Below are 20600 nucleotides of genomic sequence, written 5' to 3' on the forward strand. Positions count from 1 at the left end.
TTGCTCCAAGGAAGAGTGTCTTAATCCTTTCAGTCTCTCCCATTAGCTGGACTGTTTCGTTGATGCAGTCTTCTTGGTGGAACACCATTGAGGTTGTTTCGAATTCCACAATTTGACATCGTGGGATGACCATAGTTGAGAGCAATCGTCTAGACGGCTGAGGGCAAACTTCTCCCATAGGACCAGCATACTTTCTTGGTCCCTTGTTTTGTAAGTTCTCAGAATCCAGCCTGCCACCACTTCGGGGATATGTAGAGGAAAGGATATTTTTTAATTCTTTATATTTCGAGTGTATCACCCATATTTAGAGGAAAGCAGTCGAAGACTTTTTTCAAACTAGGAAATGCCATAAACACTTGGCGATTGTTGGTTCCTTTTATTGTCGCTGTCATTGCTTATTATTGTTAGTAGTAGTAGTAGTAGTAGTAGTAAAAAGTGGTGAGCTGGCAGAATCATTAGTATGCTGGACGAAATGCTTAGCGGTTTTTCGCCCATCGCTACATTCTGAGTTCGACTTTGCCTTTCATCCTTTTGGGGTCGATAAATTAAGTACCAGTCGCATACTGGGGTCGATCTAATCGAATGTCCCCCCCTCTCACCTAAAATTCCTTCCACTGATGGGTGAATTTGCACGAAATATATGAGGATTTAATAAATTATTCTCTCCTCATATTGTAAGAAGCCCTCTACATTAATTCTTCTGTACTTCACAATACTTCAAACCTAACGCTACGATCCGTCTTATACTTTTATGCCGATAAGCCTTTCCTCGGAATCTGAGGCTCAGATATCCACCACTTGATCGTCTCGCTCTTTTAAACATGATGCAGAAATGGTTGTTGAAATGTATATTTTTTCAACCGTAATATTAAACAGTAGAAGAGCGGTGAACTGGCAAAGTGGTTAGCACACAGGGCAAAATAATACTTCATGGTATTTCGTCCGTCTTTAGGTTCTGAGGCAGGATGAACACTCCAACCTCAGAAAACCTTCACCAGCAACGACTACCCAAACAGACCAATGGATTGGAGGGCTGCACCCTGAGTGGTGCAAAGGTGTCATCTGCCAGTGGGTGTAAAGAGTCACCAACAAATGGTAGATGTAGCGGCACGATGTTACAGAGCTTACTGCCATACATAAAATGTTTAATAGAGAAGTGTATCGGTTTTGAACGGGGATTAAAGCCACTACACAACACTAACATGTGCAGTTATATCATACTACTAATAAAGATAACGTGACTGACCAGACTATTGAATGTTGTTATGCATCGCTGGTCACAATACGTTTTGCATCGTTTTTTAGCTTTCAAATGGTGCCACCTTGCTGATAAGGCATACAGGCCAACATTGCCCCTGATCGGAAAGCTATTATTTCGTTGCAGGGTGACCCTTTACGGTTGAGTGGACTGGTGCATAGTGAAATGAAATGTTTGGCTCCTGGTCTGGGAAGCGAAATTTTTTTTTCTTTTTTTTTTGTCACACGATTTCCGGACCCCAGTCACAAACTCATTTGCATACAGCCAATCAGAGCTCAACTGTCAAACTAATTTATGAGCACATAGCAAGTGATGGGTGATCAGATAAGGTCACTTGGGTAAGGAATGACCTTGCTTGTTTTCTCTTTTAAGAAAGCTTGTTGTTCTTGTCCTTATTTCAACCATGGCTGCCTCTGCGTAGTTATTTGTGTTGTTGTTTACTTTGTAAAACAGTGAGGGGAGCGGGTTGCTAGCACATCACCCTCTACCCACATTTTCCCATCCACACCTTTACCATATGGGGCCCTAACAAAATCCGATAATAGGTACAGATGCAAATCTATTTAATTACTTGTCTCCTTCTAAAATCAGGCATAAACTTGGCGATCGGTCAACTTACAACACCGTTCTTTGTTAACTTGAATGCCAACCTTTGTTAACTTGACAACAAGGCCAAGGTGAACTCTAATTGGCTGTATGCAAATGAGTTCATTACTGGGGTCTGGAACTCCTGTGGGAAAAAGATTTCGCATTCGGGAAGCGAACCCATGTTCTGGCGACGGTGAGTGCAACACCCTAACCACTGGGCCACACACCTTCACACTTAATAAAGAGATTTCTTGACAAATGTTCTTCTTCCGTTTGTGATGGAGTCGTCATGCGATCTTGTTGACAGTAATGCTCTCGTTGTTGTTGTTGTTGACAATATTGTTTAATGTTCAGGCGCAAGAGTGGCTGTGTGGTAAGTAGCTTGCTTACCAACCACATGGTTCTGGGTTCAGTCCCACTGCATGGCACCTTGGGCAAGTGTTTTCTGCTATAGCCTCGGGCCGACCAAAGCCTTGTGAGTGGATTTGGTAGACGGAAACTGAAAGAAGCCTGTCGTATATATGTATATATGTATGTGTGTCTGTGTTTGTCCCCGTAGCATTGCTTTGACAACTGATGTTGGTGTGTTTATGTCTCCGTTACTTAGCAGTTCGGCAAAAGAGACCGATAGAATAAGTACTGGGCTTACAAAGAATAAGTCCCGGGGTCGATTTGCTCGACTAAAGGTGGTGCTCCAGCATGGCAGCAGTCAAATGACTGAAACAAGTAAAAGAGTAAAAGAGAGTTGTAATTGGTGTTAATGTTTCTTGATGAAAGCTTGTGACCAACTGGTTGGGCTGTCGTAAGGTTGTGAGTTCGATTCCCAACGACGCGTTGTGTCCTTGAGCAAGACACTTTATTTCACATCGCTCCAGTCCACTCAGCTGCCAAATGTGAGCTGTACCTGTAATTCAAAGGGGTCAGCCTTGTCACATTCTGTGTCATGATGAATTTCCTCGAGAACTATGTTAAGGTGACTGGGTATTTACATTTCTGAAGAAAAAAAAGATACCGTTCCCCCACCCCTAACCCTAACTAACCCTAACTCTAACTCTAACCCTAAAACAGATTGAAATGCAATAGATCGATACTAGGGTCATAATTATGGGTGACATTTTCATATAACACCGCCAGAAAATGTTGCTTACACCCTACGGCAGAAATCGTTTTCACCTCAATAGATGTCATTGATTGGTTGAAATTGCCAAAATTGAAGAAAATATCTTACAAATATCTTACAAACTACAAAATTTTCTCAAGAAAGCCAAGAGAAAAAGATGTTTTATAAACACATTCTACCAGTATATGAAGTTTAAAATTTTTTAGTTATATGGAAATTATTTTAAAAATCTGCCGGTCAAAGCAAAAAGATCCCATGTGTCTGTGGAATACTCAGTCACTTGCACGTTCATTACACGAGCAAGAGGGTCACGTGGTGCTTACCAAACTGGCGTCAGTTTTCACATCTGTTTTGTTTCATTTAAGTTTATTTGTAAAACTTAAATTTCCATCCTATTTAATTAATTAATTTTCAATATCATTTGAAGTTCTGTGTGTGTGACGATTAGGTCAGAGAGAGAGGAGGCGGTCATTGCGTCAGGGGGAGGGTGATTGCGAGTGGAGGGTGGTCGTGAATAAGGGAGAGAGAGAGGGAGAGTAAAGGTAAGTGAAGAGTGATCGTGAATGAATATCATGAGTGACTGATGATCATGTGTGAGAGGGGGTATTTGTGAGGGTAGTCCTGAGTGAAAGAGAAAGACGGTAATCATGAGTGGGGAACATGAATAGAGGGTGACCATGAGTGGAGATCATGACTATGAGAGAGCGTGACAATGAGTGGGTTTTTTTTTTTTTTACGATGGCAAACGAAAAGTTCCTAATATTTCCATAATCTTCATTCAGTTTGATTTTTATTCCACCATATTTTCTCGTCCTCAATAATCTGATCAATATATATATGCTGAATATCTTAAAAGATTAGTTTTTGTCCTTCACAGATATCAATGAATGCCTGGATGAGGATCATTGCTGTTCACAGTCCTGTTATAACAACCCAGGATCGTACATGTGCGGATGCACAGCTGGCTTCCGTTTGAAAAGAGATAGTTGTGGCTGTGAAGGTAAGCAGTTACCTTCCATGTAATTGTCGCTAGGGTCCTCGTGGCAAATTTATTGAAAGGTGGGTGAATGTCGGAAGAATGGCCAGTATGAACGGACCAATTCTGAGGATACACCTGTAAAAAAAAAAGGTAATATAAAAGGAAAAAGGGGCTCTCTACCAGGCTCCCGTGGCTTTTATGGGTTTTTCCACGAGTAACCTTTCGAAGCACCCCCCTCTATTGGGAGTTTTTATTTGTTATATTTTTGTTGTTATCTTGCATTTTTACACGAACTTTACAAACAGACAAAACCCTTTTTGTCACTTTCGTCCTGTATTTTGTTCTTACATGTTTTATTTGATTTTTGTTAGCCCTTGTGGCCAATAAACGAATTTATTATTATTATTATTATTATTATTAAAAACGGGCGAACTGCTGGCAGAATCGTTAGCACGCTGGATGAAATGCTTAGCGGTTTTTCGTCCATCGCTACATTTCGAGTTCGACTTTGCCTTTCATCCTTTTGGGGGTCGATAAATTAAGTACCAGTTGCGTACGGGGTCGATCTAATCGACTGCCCCTGCCCTCTTCCCTAAAATTTCAGGCCTTGTGCCTAATAATAGAAAGGGTTATTTATTATTGTTATTAATACGGCATTTTGTCCATCCTTACGTTCTGAGTTCAAATTCCGCCGAGATTAACTTTGCTTTTCAACCTTTCAGGGCCGATAAATTAAGTAGCAGTGGGGCACTGGAGTTGATTACATCGACTTAACCACTCTCTTAAAATTTCAGACCTTGTGCCTATAGTAGAATGGATTATTATTATTATTATTATTATTATTGTTATTATTATTACTAAGAAGGCGGCGAGCTGGCAGAATTGTTAGTATGCTGGATGACATACTTAACAGTATTTCATCCGTCTTCACGTTCTGAGTTCAAATTCCACCGAGGTCAACTTTGCCTTTCATCCTTTCGGGGTCGATAAAATAAGTACCAGTTGCATACTGGGTCGATGTAATCGACTTAATCCCTTTGTCTGTCCTTGTTTGTCTCCTCTCTGTTTAGCCCCCTGTGGGCAATAAAGAAATAGATACACACACACACACAGATACTGATGCAAAAGGATGTGCTAACAGAGATGCATACCACAAAAAGATGAAATGGAATCTGAGACGGGACAAGACCAGAGAGAAGAGGAAACACAGAGAAGAACAGAACGTCATTGAAGAACTCTGATAAAAAATCTAATAATAATAATAAAGTGAAGGTCAAATAAACAGTGCATGTGTTTATTGGCAAAATGAACGTCCCCAAATATTTAATTAGTTAATATTCCAGTAATGTTTCCCTTATCTTTCTGGACTATAATTAATTGTTAACAATGTTATTTCTCCTCACTACAGTGACAGCAGAGGAGGAAAGGGTTAAATTAATTAACTTTTCTTAGTTCCTCCCTAAATGAATTATGTTAGCAGCAATTTTAGCATGTCGTCATGTTTCGTCTCTCTTTGTAGATGTTAACGAATGTCTCAATGACAATGGAGGCTGTGAAGAGCAGTGCGTCAATTCCGAAGGGTCGTACCAATGTATCTGTAGAGTTGGCAAGCTGTTGGCTCGAGACGGCCGCACCTGTATACGTGAGTTGACAGTTTTTATAGGGGTTTCTTTTTAAGGAATAACAACAAATGGGACATACTGACATACATCCTGAACAGTTGGGCTCATTAGGGACAACAGTTATATATATATATATATACCCACACATATATATACACATACACACACATATATGTATGTATGTATGTATGTATATATGTATATATAGTAATGTAGAATGGGTGGCATGTTTGATTCTCTTTGTTTTTTGGGAAAATCCTGTAATTTTGAACACATTGTTGATTGTAATTATAAAAAGCTCTCATGGTAGCTATGAAAGTACAGACAGTGTACAATGGCTGGGGTAACCCTGTTTCATCACAAAACCTACATCAATGTAATTGTCAGTGAAGATTTGCATCACTGAAGCAAACTTGTAAAAGCCAAAAAAATTGGAGAGTTTGGGTTTTTTTAATATTTTTTTTCAAAGATAATCACTTCTACCACTCATGCTACCATATATATGTGTATAAATATCATCAATAACGAAGGCATATGTTATACATGAACTACTTCAAGTTTCATGTTTAGATAACATATGGTGTACAATCCCACAATCTTTCAGGATTTTCACCATGGTGTAGCCATGTTATTTCACTCTGAATGATTGCCAAATTATGCACAGTACACAACACAAGCTTGTCCAATTACTGCACTATCCAAGCATGAAATTTGAAGTAGCTCATGTATAACTTCTGTATTCTTTAAATTATATCTTTAGCTGGAATCTAGTTTATCTGGACACCATTCCCAGTGGCAACCAGTTTAAAATGGTAATCAAGTCTGTAATAATCTGTGCCTTGCTGTAGGTAATAATACAATTATGTCTTTCTGAATCCAACAATTCACACATGGTCCAGTGTTTCTCTTCAGTTTTCTCTCTATTAAGTGGATGAGAGACATTTCCTCCTGGATGAGACACTAGACTATTATACATAGTTCTCCTCCCTTATCTTTTCCTCGGTAGGTATTGAACTCCCCACTGCAAGCTAAGTCAAATAATTGACAACCCAACAATGCTTCTATTGTTTATTACAAGAGAGTTGTTTCTGTCCTGTTGTACCAATAGACCGGACTGTTACAAGTTAAACGCCCTCACCACACACACACATAATGCAGTGTCAGGGGTAACAAACTGCCAGCCTCTTAGTTCATACTCTGACCATCCTTTATGCAACTTTATTCAGGGACACAACACAATGTTTATGAGACAAGATTTGAGCTCCTAAATTAAAAAGCGCCAAACTAAACCAGAGAAATGGATTTTTAAAAATAAATCTCATTTCATTAATTGTCTGATGATTATGTGGGGAACTGTTCTGGATAAGGACATCATAGAAGATAGAAAGGAAGTAGGGTTGACTTCTGGAGAGGTGTCTGATAAATTAATCCAGTATGATCCAGGTTTATGTGTTTAGGATTAAGACACACTTGTATCAAATTTTAATCCGTGCAGGCAAGGAAAATTTTGATTATGGATGAAGATTTCGGTTTATTCAATGAAAAGTCTTTCTGAGTGACATCTTCTGGGCTTTTAATTAAGCTAAAAGTCATTAGTCCAAAATGACAGTGAGTGTAATTATGTTAATTATACTTAATGAAGATTTAGTAAAACAAATTTTTTCTGAAGAATTCAGCAGAGTAAAGTTAGGTGAAACAACTGGAAAAGTCATTTATGAGAAATATTTACATTAATTTCATGCATAGAGAGAGAGTTCGGTTCCACTGCACAGCACCGCACCTTGGATGAGTATCTTCTACTGAAGTGCTGGGCTGTCCAAAGCCTTGTCAGTGGAATTGGTGGTTGGAAACTGAAAGAAGACCATTGTGTGTGTGTATGTGTGTGTGCTACTGTTATAAAGCAGTGTTGTGTCATTCTTTTCCAGTATTCTGTAAAAGCATGTCTGTTCAGGGGAAGAGTATTACCTTGCTTGAAAACAGGTGAGGGTTAGTGACAGGAAGGGCATCTGTTTACAGAAAAAATCTGCCTCAATAAATTCCGTCTGACCCATGCAAGCATGGAAAGGTGGACTTTAAAACAATGATGAGATATAGAAAGACATACAAGTACATACATGCATCCATATGATGGCCGTCCTCTCATGACCAAGGAAGACCATTGCCAACCTATCATCCATATATACACATACATTGCTGACCTATGCATCCATATACACACATACATACAAACATAATCACATACATAAGTACACACATCATGATGCTGACCCTGTCATCCTCACATCAATATTAATTCCAAAAGAAACTTTCACCTATTTCTATACACGTTATATACATTATACAACTATTATATACATGTGTGTATACTCATACACACACACACATAAACATAATGCATACATATGTGCATACATACCCATATGTACATATCCATACATACATACACTTTTATACACATGCACGTGGACACACATACACACCCATGTAGACAAATTCAAACATATATACATGTACACATACATACATACATACACACACGCACATACAGTTTTTATAATTGTCCTGAAACAGGATATCTCACCATTAGTATTTGTTTTTGGTACCAATAAAGAATTAACAGCCTTCCACTTTCACATCAAATACCACAACTTGTTGTGTCAAAAATGAATTACTAAACACTTAATTAGTTAAGGAGCTATTTATAATGATTAACATGAGAAGCAGATTAAAGGCAACGAGCTGGCAAAGTCGTTAGCATGCCAGATGAAATGCTTAGTGGCATTTCATCCATCTTTATGTCCTGAGTTCAAATTCCACCAAGGTTGACTTTGCCTTTCACCCTTTCAAGGTTAGTAAAATATGTAACAGCCAAGCACCAGGCTCCTGCCAAAATTTCAGACCTGAAAATTATAGAAAGGAATATTAAAAAGCAGCTTAACCCTTTTCTTACCATATTTCTGTTGAGATGTTCTGTGTTTCTTTCAATTAATTTTAAATATAACAAAGAATTTAGTAAAATAACTTTGTTATCATTAAGCTTATGTTAGGAACATAAATTGTGACTAAGGTTTGGTGGGAGATTTTAATTCAAAACTTAATGGAAACAAGACATTTGTACTCATGAGCCAGACCCGGTTTCAGCCGGGTTGGTATCAAAAGGGTTAAGAATTGTTTCTCTATTATATATTTTAACTCTTTTCTTACCATTTTTCTGTTGAGATGTTCTGTGTTTCTTTCAATTAATTTTAAATATAACAAAGAATTTAGTAAAATAACTTGGTTATCATTAAGCTTATGTTAGGAACATAAATTGTGACTAAGGTTTTGTGGGAGATTTTAATTCAAAACTTAATGGAAACAAGACATTTGTACTCATGAGCCAGAGACGGTTTCAGCCATGTTGGTATCAAAAGGGTTAAGAATTGTTTCTCTATTATATATTTTAACCCTTTTCTTACCATATTTCTGTTGAGATGGTCTGTGTTTCTTTCAGTTAATTTTAAATATATCAAAGAATTTAGTAAAATAACTTTGTTATCATTCAACCAGTGTTAGGAAAATAAATTGTGACTAAGGTTTGGTGGGAGATTTTAATTCAAAACTTATGGAAGCAAGACATTTATACTCATGAGCCAGAGCCGGTTTCAGCCGGGTTGGTATCAAAAGGGTTAAGAATTGTTTCTCTATTATATATTTTAACTCTTTTCTTAACATATTTCTGTTGAGATGTTCTGTGTTTCTTTCAGTTAATTTTAAATATATCAAAGAATTTAGTAAAATAACTTTGTTATCATTCAACTAGTGTTAGGAACATGAATTGTGACTAAGGTTTAGTGGAAGATTTTAATTCAAAACTTATGGAAACAAGACATTTGTACTCATGAGCCAGAGCCGGTTTCAGCCGGGTTGATGACGAAAGGGTTAAAGAGACAGACGTCAGAATGACAAATAAACAAATACAGGGTGAACTTTTGGATTTATTGTCCCAATTTGTTGATCGTGGCTGCGGATGCCCCTGTCACCATCATCGTTTTTACTGATTGCAATTCCATTTTTGCATGGCTCAGACAAAGCTTAATGAGGCAGAATTTTCTATGGCTGGGTGCTCTTCCTGTCATCAACCATCACCTTTTTTCAAGCAAGGTAATATTTCCCCATGGCCAGAAAATGCTTTTACAGGAGGTAAGAAACAAACGACACTGCTTGTATAACAGTGACCCTCATTTACAACTACCAAACAATGTCAAAACAAAGACACACACACACAATGGGCTTCTTTCAGTTTCCTAACAATGTTAAGTGGAAATTTTTTCTCTTTTGACTTTGTAGTATATATATACATAATATAAATACTATATAAATATATGCATATATACATACATATATGTACATACCTACATATATATGTATATATACATGCATATATTGGTACTGGACATCAAAAAAAAAACGTTAAACACAATGAGAAACGAAAACATAAAAACAAAAACATAGAAAACGAACTTTTTTTTCGAACAACGAAAAGAAAACAAACAGGGAAACGAGATATGCAACATAAAAAATATTCCCCTTCTTCAGTTGTCCCTGTTTCACACACACACACACACACACACACAAAAGTAATAGTTTAAATGAGGAAAGGAGAAGTAAAATTGACATTACAATTGTTTCCATAACTGGACATCTCATAGAATGTTATGTAATGCATATGGAAAGATGTAATAACATTCCTTTAGTCCATTCACTTCCTCAGATGTCATAACCTGAAGGTATAATCTTTCGATTTTGGAATGCTGTGCTAGCCAGGGTCCTGCATGGTGTGCTTATGTGGTGATAGCCAAGATTATAAATATTCCCTCAGTCTATATTTATATATATTGATTATAAACAGACCTATATGATAGATTGTCTATGTGTTTGAGGTATAGTTTAAAATATCAACATATACACTAACCATCCACTACATCCATTCAGTGAGAACTTTCTGGAAAAATACTTCCAAAGACAATTCTGGAAAATATCAAAACACTTTCTGAGACATATTTTCTCAAAACCCAAGAAAAAACAAAACCACCATCTGCTGTCTTTATTATTTTAATTTAATATTATCATCGTTATTATTATTATTATTTTCGTTTATTTTTCTGATCAACCCAGTTAAAATCTCCAGAGGAGATACCCCAGTAACCCCTGAATCAACTGCTTCTACCCTCACACACTCAGACACACAGTCACATGAGAGAGTACCCACTAACCCTAAAGGTATGTAAACTGTTTTTCCAGTTCTCAGTAGTGTGGCCCCCTGGCTTCTGTAGATGTTACCAAATAACAAAAGAGCTGCGGGCCTCTCTGTTTCTACCCCAAGTGCAAAGGGTCATGAAGCAGATACAATATAGGGCATCCTTGCTCTTACTTCTTGCACCTTATCTCTCTCTCTCTCTCACTTTCCTAATCTTTGTTTCCTCTTTCTTTTTCTCTCACTTTATCTCTTTACCTATTTTCAACACTCTGGTGGTTGGCTTCGTGTGCTGTGTGCTTTGGTAAACAGTTTTCAATAACAAACCTTCAAAAATTTGAAGAAAAATTACGAAATTTTTTTTTTGTTTTGTTGATTTTTTTTCTTTTCTCTTCTTTTTATCTCTCTTCAACATTATCCCATCACAAATCAAACAAGCAAAAGATCCCCATCACCTTCAAACAAAACCTGGACAAATTCCTTTAAAGAATACTCGAATGGACCATGATACCACAAAATGTGACCTAAAAATGACTTTATAGACCTTATCAAATGGTGTTATGAATGGCCTGAGCCAATCTTTCACCAGAACATATCCAAGTTATTACCAAAGATATCTTCAACCAAACAGTAAGCTACTGAAGGGTATATTGCTATTACTAGACATCCAGGTAGTGGACACTGGTCAAGCTACCCAGATGGTGTGTTCAAGGTAGCTGGCATTGGTCAAACCACTACAAGCACAATATCTCAGTCAGGTTTTAACCATTGGTCAAACAGTTTTGTAAATTTTTTTTTTTTTTTTTTTCATGGAGACTGGAAAAAATGTTTTGGGTCCTTTGGCTAGAAAGCAAGAACATAGGCAAAAATGGTACCATTTTCTCGCTCTATTTTCTCACTTTCAGACAAAGGACAAGAGTGAAAAATGCTACATTCTTCACAACATGGCAAGTGATCTTATCAAACTCTACTACAGACTCTCTTTTAGTTTTTTTATTAACATACCAACCAGTTTTCACTTGTAAAATGTAAGACATCTACATTTGTGGTACCGACCAGTTTTCGTTCTTAATACTCGAAATAACCTGCTAAAATTTTAGCATCAGTATTTTCAGTGTACATTTGATCTCAACTTCTTGCTTCATTAATTAAGCTCATTCAATTAATCCTTTAGACTTCCCCTTCACTTTTTGCTACTCTGAACTTTACCTGTAGGTGGACATGACCATCAGGCCAGTCAAGTCTCAATTATAACTTGCTTGGATTTCCTATGTGCCGATAAATGAAACTTAGAGTAGCAAGACTGACTTAACCAAAGTAAGACATACATACATGTGTGCGTACACATGCATGCACGCTATAGGATGTTGCACAAACACTCAGTGTTGGGTGCACTGTTTTTATTAATCGAAACAGCTGTAAGCAAGAGAAAGTCAATTACATGATTTCTGTTCCCCTTGTTTAGTATACACACACACACACATATACATACATCTCTAATAATAGTTTGTCTCATCACCATATGACTTAAAGTTTCGTGGATGCATTGGGCATATTTGTCTCATCAGAGTCTAGCATCTGATGAGATTATCCCATGAAACTTTCAGTTTATGTGGTGCTGTTATTAAAGATATATGTAACTCCTGCTCCTTTCTTTTGTTTCTTTGCTCACTTACTTCACATTAGGAAGGGCATCCAACCAAAAACAGACAGGAGAATTTGGTGTGGTCCTCTGGCTTGCCTATATAGAAAACAAACGTTAAATATACTTATTTCTTTATTGTCCACGAGGGGCTAAACATAGAGGGGACAAACAAGGACAGACATAGGTATTAAGTCGATTACATCGACCCCAATGCATAACTGGTACTTAATTTACCGACCCCGAAAGGATGAAAGGCAAAGTCAACCTCGGAGGAATTTGAACTCACAACGTAACGGCAGACGAAATACCGCTAAGCATTTCGCCTGACATGCTAACGATTCTGCCAGCTCGCCGCCTTTAACGTTAAATATACTGTCATCCTTTAATTATCACGGGTGTTATGCTGCGAAAACTCCCACAGAAATAATTAAAATCTAAATAAATATAAATACCTATCGGCCACAGAAACCAGGATATACTCAAGAGTTCAGAAAATAAATTTACATATATTAGCCAGGAAAATCCACAATGTATTGAGTGCACTGTAGGTGAACCACAATATGGCAAGGGATTATTGTATATTACACACACACACACACACACACATACACACACACACACACACACACACACACACACACACACACACACACACACACACAGAGTGCACATATGAATGAATTTACATGCATAAAACTTGAAAATTTAATGTATCTCTCTCTCTCTCTCACTCTCTCTCTCTCGCACTCTCTTTCTCTCTCTCTCTCGCACTCTCTCTCCTCTCTCTCTCCCTCTCTCTCCTCTCTCTCTCTCCCTCTCTCTCTCTCTCTCTCTCTCTCTCTCTCTCTCTCCCTCCTCTCTCTCTCTCTCTCTCTCTCTCTCTCTCTCTCTCTCTCTCTCCCCACTTCATGTTGTAACTGACACTTCTATGACCACAATCTCGCATATCATTGGATAATCTAACAATCTTTTTTCCCTTACTTCTCTACAATATTCGCTCACTTTTTCTACAAAAAGTTTCCATTAACCGAAAGCTCGTTTCTGTCCCATCACAGAAATTGGTAGGAAACCGTAGACTTTTTCAAAGCTTGGAACTTATTTTACATTACACACTAATCAACAATTTCCTTCATGTTATGTCACATGCATCTGTGTGTAAGAGTGTGTGTGTGTGCAAGTGCATGGATGTATGGCTGCCACTGGTGAGTTTACTACTCCACGTAGAGTATCATCGTCCAGTCAGCTTCCTGTATGGTTAATTCTACACTTGGTAGTTTCATTAGTTATGACATAAAGAGCAAATGCAGGAAACAATATGATAAACACACAACGCTGTTTTTTTATCATTTGTTCCCCGTGCGTCTTTTGCCGTTGTGGCTCATTGCATCATCTCCAGTGGATGTTCGTAATGCAATAGATTGCAGATCTAAAAATTTGATCTGTGTCAACATAATATAAAAGAATGTATCTTTGAAGAAATGTTGTGGTTCTGCATTCAAATGCACTAAGAACACCCACTGCTAGCCACAATGTTGAAACATGTGTAGGGGACAAAAGGTAGAAACTGCATATCTTAACTTTTTCCTTTGTTTGTTCTACTTATATCTACACACACACACACACACATAGATATATATGTATGTAAAGTAATTCCAAAGTTGTCAGCTATATCTAATGTAAAACTCAATAAGTTGGGTAGAAAGAATGGAATAGATAGGTAGATTTATTACATTAAAGATTTGATCACCTTCAAATAAGTATATGTATATGTGTGTATATATGTGTATATGTGTATGTATATATATATATATATATATATATATATATATATATATATATATATATATACACACATATACAAAGATAGAGGAGGTGTAGTATGGATGTAGAGAGACAGGAAATGCAAATTGTTGCATTAGTGGAAGAGGAATGTAAATAAGAAAGTCTCCACAGCATCATTGCAATCCAAACAGTGGGTGTTCTTGGTAAATCCTGCAGGAAACTGCAGTCCAATTCTGCTTGTATTTCGTAAAAATACCAAAAGATCTAAGGTCAAATGAATGGGGTCAGATAGCAGTGAATAAAGCCTTTGGCATTTAAGTTCTCTTATAAACAACTCAGAACTGGTGCCGTTTACCATTTACTTTTAATACACCAAGATCAAGGTTTAATGTCAAAACTGGTTGCCCCTGGGGAAACAAATATATTTCACTAAAATAACTTTTGAAAAGGTTTTGGAACACATATAACTATGTGTGTATATATGTGAGATGTATGTAATGTATTTATGTGTCTATGTGCTTATGTGTGTATGTATATATATATATATATATATATATATATATGTAATATATATATATGTAAATATTCATTCACAATTTTGCGTATGTGCATGTATGTAGATATGTAGATTTAGGTATGCACATATGTGTCTGTAGAATGTTGTCTCATCTAAAGCTTAGCATATGAATGTGTGTGTGTTGTGTGTATGTGTGTGATAGAAGCATACATGGATGGCTATGGTAAGCGCAAACATCGCTGTGTGGTTAAGAAGTTTGCTTCCCAACCACGTGGTTTTGAATTCAATCCCACTGCATGGCACACCTTGGGCAAGTGTCTTCTACCTACCATAGAACATACATGACTGTTCGACATGCAAGTGAGTCTGTAAGAAGTCTGCACAAAATGCGAATGAGTCTGCATAGGAGTTTGCTTTCAATCCAATGAATGCTTGGTGCATGCAGCTTTGTGGCAGATTATCCATTCCATTGCTATTTCAAATTTGTTACATCTGTTTTTTTGGGGGGTTTCGTGTTTTTGCAACGACGTGTAGGGTTATGCTCAAATGAACAAATAGATGTAGAAAACTGTAGGTACAGGGCGAGACATTAGTTTCAAAAGAACACACACACACACAAACATAATTTCATACTGTTATCTATTTTTTCGATATTTACATGATATAGCACCTTTACATTTGATGTAAGTTGTTAAAAAACATTTCATTTCTAAAAATGAAGTCAGTAGTTTGTAAAATAATAATTTTCATAACAGCTTCTTTCTGGCAGTTATTCAATTGTATGCATGTGTGTGTGTGTGTGTGTGTGTGTGCACATACATCTGCATATGAATATATTTATACATGTATATGTGTGCATGTATGTACATAGGTACCATCATCATTTAATGACTGCATTCCGTACTGGCATTCCAGTTTGACTGGATCTGACAGGTTCAAGAACTGCATCATATTCCAATGTCTGCTGTGGAATAATATCTATGGTTCCATGCCATTCCTAATGCCAACCACTTTATAGAGTGTAGGGGGCGCTTTTTTCTGTGACACCAGCACAAATGAGGTTGTCACACAGCTTGCTAGGTATGGATGTATATGTGTGTGTATACATACATACATACATACATATATATATATATCTCGGGCAGTTGCCAGCCTCGCCTGGACCCTGTGCCGGTGGCACGTAAAAAGCACCATCTGATCGTGGCCGTTGCCAGCCTCGCCTGGCCCCCGTGCCGGTGGCACATAAAAAGCACCATTCGACCGTGGCCGTTTGCCAGCCCCATCTGGCACCCATGCCGGTGGCACGTAAAAAGCACCCACAACACTCACGGAGTGGTTGGCATTAGGAAGGACATCCAGGTGTAGAAACATTGCCAGATCAGACTGGGCCTGGTGCAGCCTTCTGGCTTCCCAGACCCCAGTTGAACCGTCCAACCCATGCTAGCATGGAAAGCAGACACTAAATGATGATGATGATGATGATGATATATATATATATATATATATATATATATATATATATATATACTATGTATACATGAAGTATGTTATGAATGAGAGATCAATGAAAATTCTTTAAAACATTTTCCCCTCTCGGTATCTGCTGCTGTCACATGCTATGCTCTGCTGCTGCTGTTGCACATTATTATTTCACCATCTCTTTGCACGTAAACTATTTAAGCCATTTTGTTCTCTCACCTGCCATTCATATAGTGATGTGGATGTTAGCACTAATAATGCAGTGATGTCGGGGTCAAAATAATTTTAGATTTATAAATATTATACTTGTAAGGGTAAAGGTAATGTTAATTATTAATTTTGAGAAAGACAGGGGAGACAACCCTGATAACAAAATTTATTAAAAATACAGAAAGGAGTTAAGTTTTTCATAGCTATGGCCATGATACTAGACATGTTTCTGTCATGTTAGACCTCCTCAGCAATGTATATTTTCCCTAGTGCTGATGCCTGGTCTTAGATAAACATGTCTTATTTCACTGCATTATGTTAATACCACTTCGCTATTTGTTTTTCATACAGCAAGCACCCCTTGGTACTTTCCTCATTGCCATGTGCACAACTTGCTATAATATTATCGACACATTCTGCATCTTGTAGCATTAAAATTGTGTATAAAACCTTCCCTTGTGCATGTTTTGTTGTGCATATATATATATATATATATATATCATGATAATATTTTGTTGCTGTTGTTAGTATCGTTGCTGTATTGTTAAACTGTCGTATGTCCAAATTTGGCCGAATGCATTTTTTTTTCAATATTTATTTTTGCTTCCAATAGCCAGTTCCTTTGGTCAAACTATCATATCTCCAGCTGTTTCAGATGCCAAGATATTAAAATTTGTCAAAGTGTAGTACAACGGTTTTGCTATTGAATGGTGACTCTATTTTTTTATTTTACTGAAAAAGCAATGCTTTGGACTTACGACACTTTTGCAAAATAGCAACGATATGAAAATATTAATATTCTGTTTTGTTATCTAACATCATAAATATTTTGTTGAATGTTTTATTTTGAGACCATAGCTTGTTGTCTTGGATAAACTGATGTGAGAGTTGTTGTTGCTATCTAACATTATAATAATGCTTGTTATTGTAGCATCTTTGATGTAATAATAATGTATTGTTATCACTTTGTAATGTTGCATGTTATAATGTACGACCAAATATGTTTTGTTGTTTATCTGTGTTGTTTGTCTCTGCCATGTTGTATATTATATATGTATATACCTCCTCATCATCACCACCGCATAACATCCATGTGCCATGCTGGCATGGGTTGGATGGTTTTACAGGATCCAATGGGTTCAAGGACTACTTTGGCAGGGTTTCTATGGCTGGGTGCCCTTCTTAACACCGACCGCTTTACAGAGTGTATCGGGTGCTTTTTTTTTTTTTTTTGGCACCAGCAAAGTATGGATCATGCAACTTGCAAGACTATGAACCCCCAAGGTTAATGCTAGGAGATGCAGAGTTAAAGTAGGAGAGAAGGGATCAGAGTAGAAGAGGTTTCTTGTTGTGGAGGGGTTACGTTGCTACTTGCATTTTAGGTGATCAGCATAGAGCAGGGAAGAGATAAAAATAGTGATGGTCGCACACCTGTGTAGAGCCCCAAGGTACAAGGTGAGTTGGAGTGGGTGGAGGAAGAAGAATTAAAAGTGTGGGTGGGTAGGGGTTGCAAGAGTATATGGGAGAGTAAGAGGTGGAGAGTGGGTGAAGGGATATGTATATGTAAGGTACCCAGGAGTGGCTATGTGATAAGAAGCTTGCTTCCCAATCACATAGTTCTGGGTTCATTCCCACTGTGTGGCATCTTGGGCAAGTGCCTTCTACTATAGCCCCAGGCTAACCAAAGCCTTGTGAGTGGATTTGGTAGATGGAAACTGAAAGAAGCCTGTCATGTATATATATATATGTGTGTGTGTGTATTTATTATTTGTGTCTGTGTTTGTCCCCACCACCATCACTTGACAACAGATGTTAGTATTCACTTAGCGGTTCAGCATAAGAGACTGATGGAATAAGTACTAGGCTTACAAAGAATAAATCCTGGGGCTGATTTGTTCGACTAAAGGTAGTGCTCCAACATGGCCACAGTCAAATGATTGAAACAAGTAAATGAATATATACACGTACATACATACACACACATGTAGATATATACATACACACACAAACAGGGTGTCCCAAAAATGTATATACACACTAAATTAGTTTGAAGTTAGTCATCGTCGTAGTTTAACGCCCGCTTTCCATGCTGGCATGGTTTGGATGGCTTGACTGAGGACTGGTGAGCCAGAGGCCACACCAGGCTCCAATCTGTTCTGGCAAAGTTTCTACAGCTGGATACCCTTCCTAATGCCAACCACTCCGACAGTGTAGTACTTTTATGTGCCACTGGCACGAAGGCTAGTCGGGCAGTACTGGCAACGACCATGCTCAAATAGTGCTTTTTACATGCCACCTGCACAGGAGCCAGTCTGGCAGCACTGACAATGACCATGTTCAAATGGTGTTTTTCACATGCCACCAGTACAGGTGCCAGTAAGGCGACGCTGGTAGCGAATCATGCTCGAATGGTGTTTATTAAAATACATTTCCCTTTCAAGGTTTAATCGAATCTCCAAACAGGCTACAGTAGAAGACACTTGCCCAAGGTGCCATGCAGTAGGACTGAACCCATAACCATGTGTTTGGTAAGCAAGCTACTCCTTTACCTATATCCACACAGCCACTCCTGTGCATATATATATATATATATATATATATATATATATATATATATAACAGGAAGGTTTACGAAAAGAAACAAAAGACGAAGGCAGGTGGAGTACAAACAAACAAATGTATTAGTATGGCGCTCATGAATAAAAATAGAACAAGTCTTTTACGTTTCGAGCCTACGCTCTTCGCCAGAAAGATACACAGAAAAAAAAAACAGGGAGAGAAACAAGGAGAGAAAAAAATGTGTGTAGGAGCTAACGATCTATATATATATATATATATAAAGATGGTGTGTGTAAGGTGCCATGTCCCATTGTTACACAAAACTACTTTGAATGTCAGATGCACAAAGAGACTTGACATATGATTTTGGGAAGGGTTTTTCATCTTTTTTTTTTATTGTATTTTGATCATTTTGTTGATCTTTTTTCACTTCATGTTAAATAATATGAAATGTCAGTGACTGTATCTCACAATACGCCACCATATCCTATGTTTATCGTCACTGGTAACCTTGCAGGGTCAAGCATAATATCCATTAAGACAGAAACACACAGACAGTGAGAGGATAGGGTAGCGACAGCTTCCAGGTGTTCGTTCACACAGAGTACTCTCCCCATCAATGACTGATGTGTGAAAGAGATAAGATCTTTTTGTATAATGTTTCTCTGACAGTCAGCAACGTTTTGGGTATAAAAACTACATTTTATAACTTTGAGCAGGTTTTAGAGAATGTCATTTTGATTAGTTCGCTCCGTTAATTTAATCGATTAATTAAATTAATAAAAACCCACAATAGCAGCCTTCTTCAGAAGCAAAAATAGCTTCTTTTATCTTTTACTTGTTTCAATCACTGGACTGTGGCCATACTGGAGCACTGCATTGTAGGGTTTACTCAAACTGTGCTTATTTTCATGTCTGGTACTTATCCTATCAGTCTCTTTTGCCAAACTTTAAAATTATGGGGATGTAAACAAATGACTACTGGTTGTCAAGTTGATTGGGGTGAGAACAAATCACACACACGACAGGCTTCTGTACAGTTTCCATCTACCAAATTCATGCACAAGGTATTAGTTCGACCAAGGGCAAAAGTAAAAAAACATTTGCCCGAGGTACTAGATGGTGGGACCGAACCTGAAATCCCATGGTTGCCAACTGAGCTGCTTGACCACACAGCCAAGACTGTGTCTATAAAAACATCAGAAAAGATGGTGAACTGGCGGAATTGTTGCTGGATGCCGGACTAAACGCTTGGCAGCATTTCTTCAGGTTCCTTATCTTCTGAGTTCAAATGCTGCCTGGGTCAACATTGCCTTGCATCCCTTTCAGGGTCAATAAAATAAGTATCGCTGGCCTTGTGCTAACATTTAAAACCAGTGTTGAAGATATTAGAAAGCCTAGCTGTGAGAGAAAAATAAGATTGTAAAGAATTTCCTTTTGTATGTTTGATGTACTCAAAAAACCCAAGGAAGGAGTCTCGTTTTCTTTCCTAATCAGTGGTGTGGAATATTCTGCTGCAATATAAAACAGTCATAAATCAGACTATCATTGTAGTGGATAGCTTAATTTGCATATTTGTGCTTTTGGTGAATCATCATTAATTAA

The 20600-nt window shown here is 37.6% G+C and overlaps 1 protein-coding gene across 3 annotated transcripts in view; it reads left to right on the plus strand.

The window, feature by feature from the left end:
* The window catches only part of LOC115209275 (multiple epidermal growth factor-like domains protein 6), a 96130-nt gene that overhangs the window by 2741 nt on the left and 72789 nt on the right, over positions 1-20600 (plus strand). For 2 of the 3 annotated variants that reach the window (XM_036500988.1, XM_029777582.2), the window contains exons 2-4: positions 3844-3966; positions 5465-5587; positions 10725-10829. In XM_036500988.1, coding sequence (XP_036356881.1) covers positions 3912-3966; positions 5465-5587; positions 10725-10829 — 283 coding nt within the window. In that variant the 5' untranslated portion in view covers positions 3844-3911. The remainder of the gene's footprint in view (positions 1-3843; positions 3967-5464; positions 5588-10724; positions 10830-20600) is intronic. The other variant, XM_036500989.1, reaches the window with a different exon arrangement.

The sequence above is a fragment of the Octopus sinensis genome, linkage group LG3 (assembly GCF_006345805.1).
Source record: "Octopus sinensis linkage group LG3, ASM634580v1, whole genome shotgun sequence".
NCBI classification, from domain to species: Eukaryota; Metazoa; Mollusca; class Cephalopoda; order Octopoda; family Octopodidae; genus Octopus; species Octopus sinensis.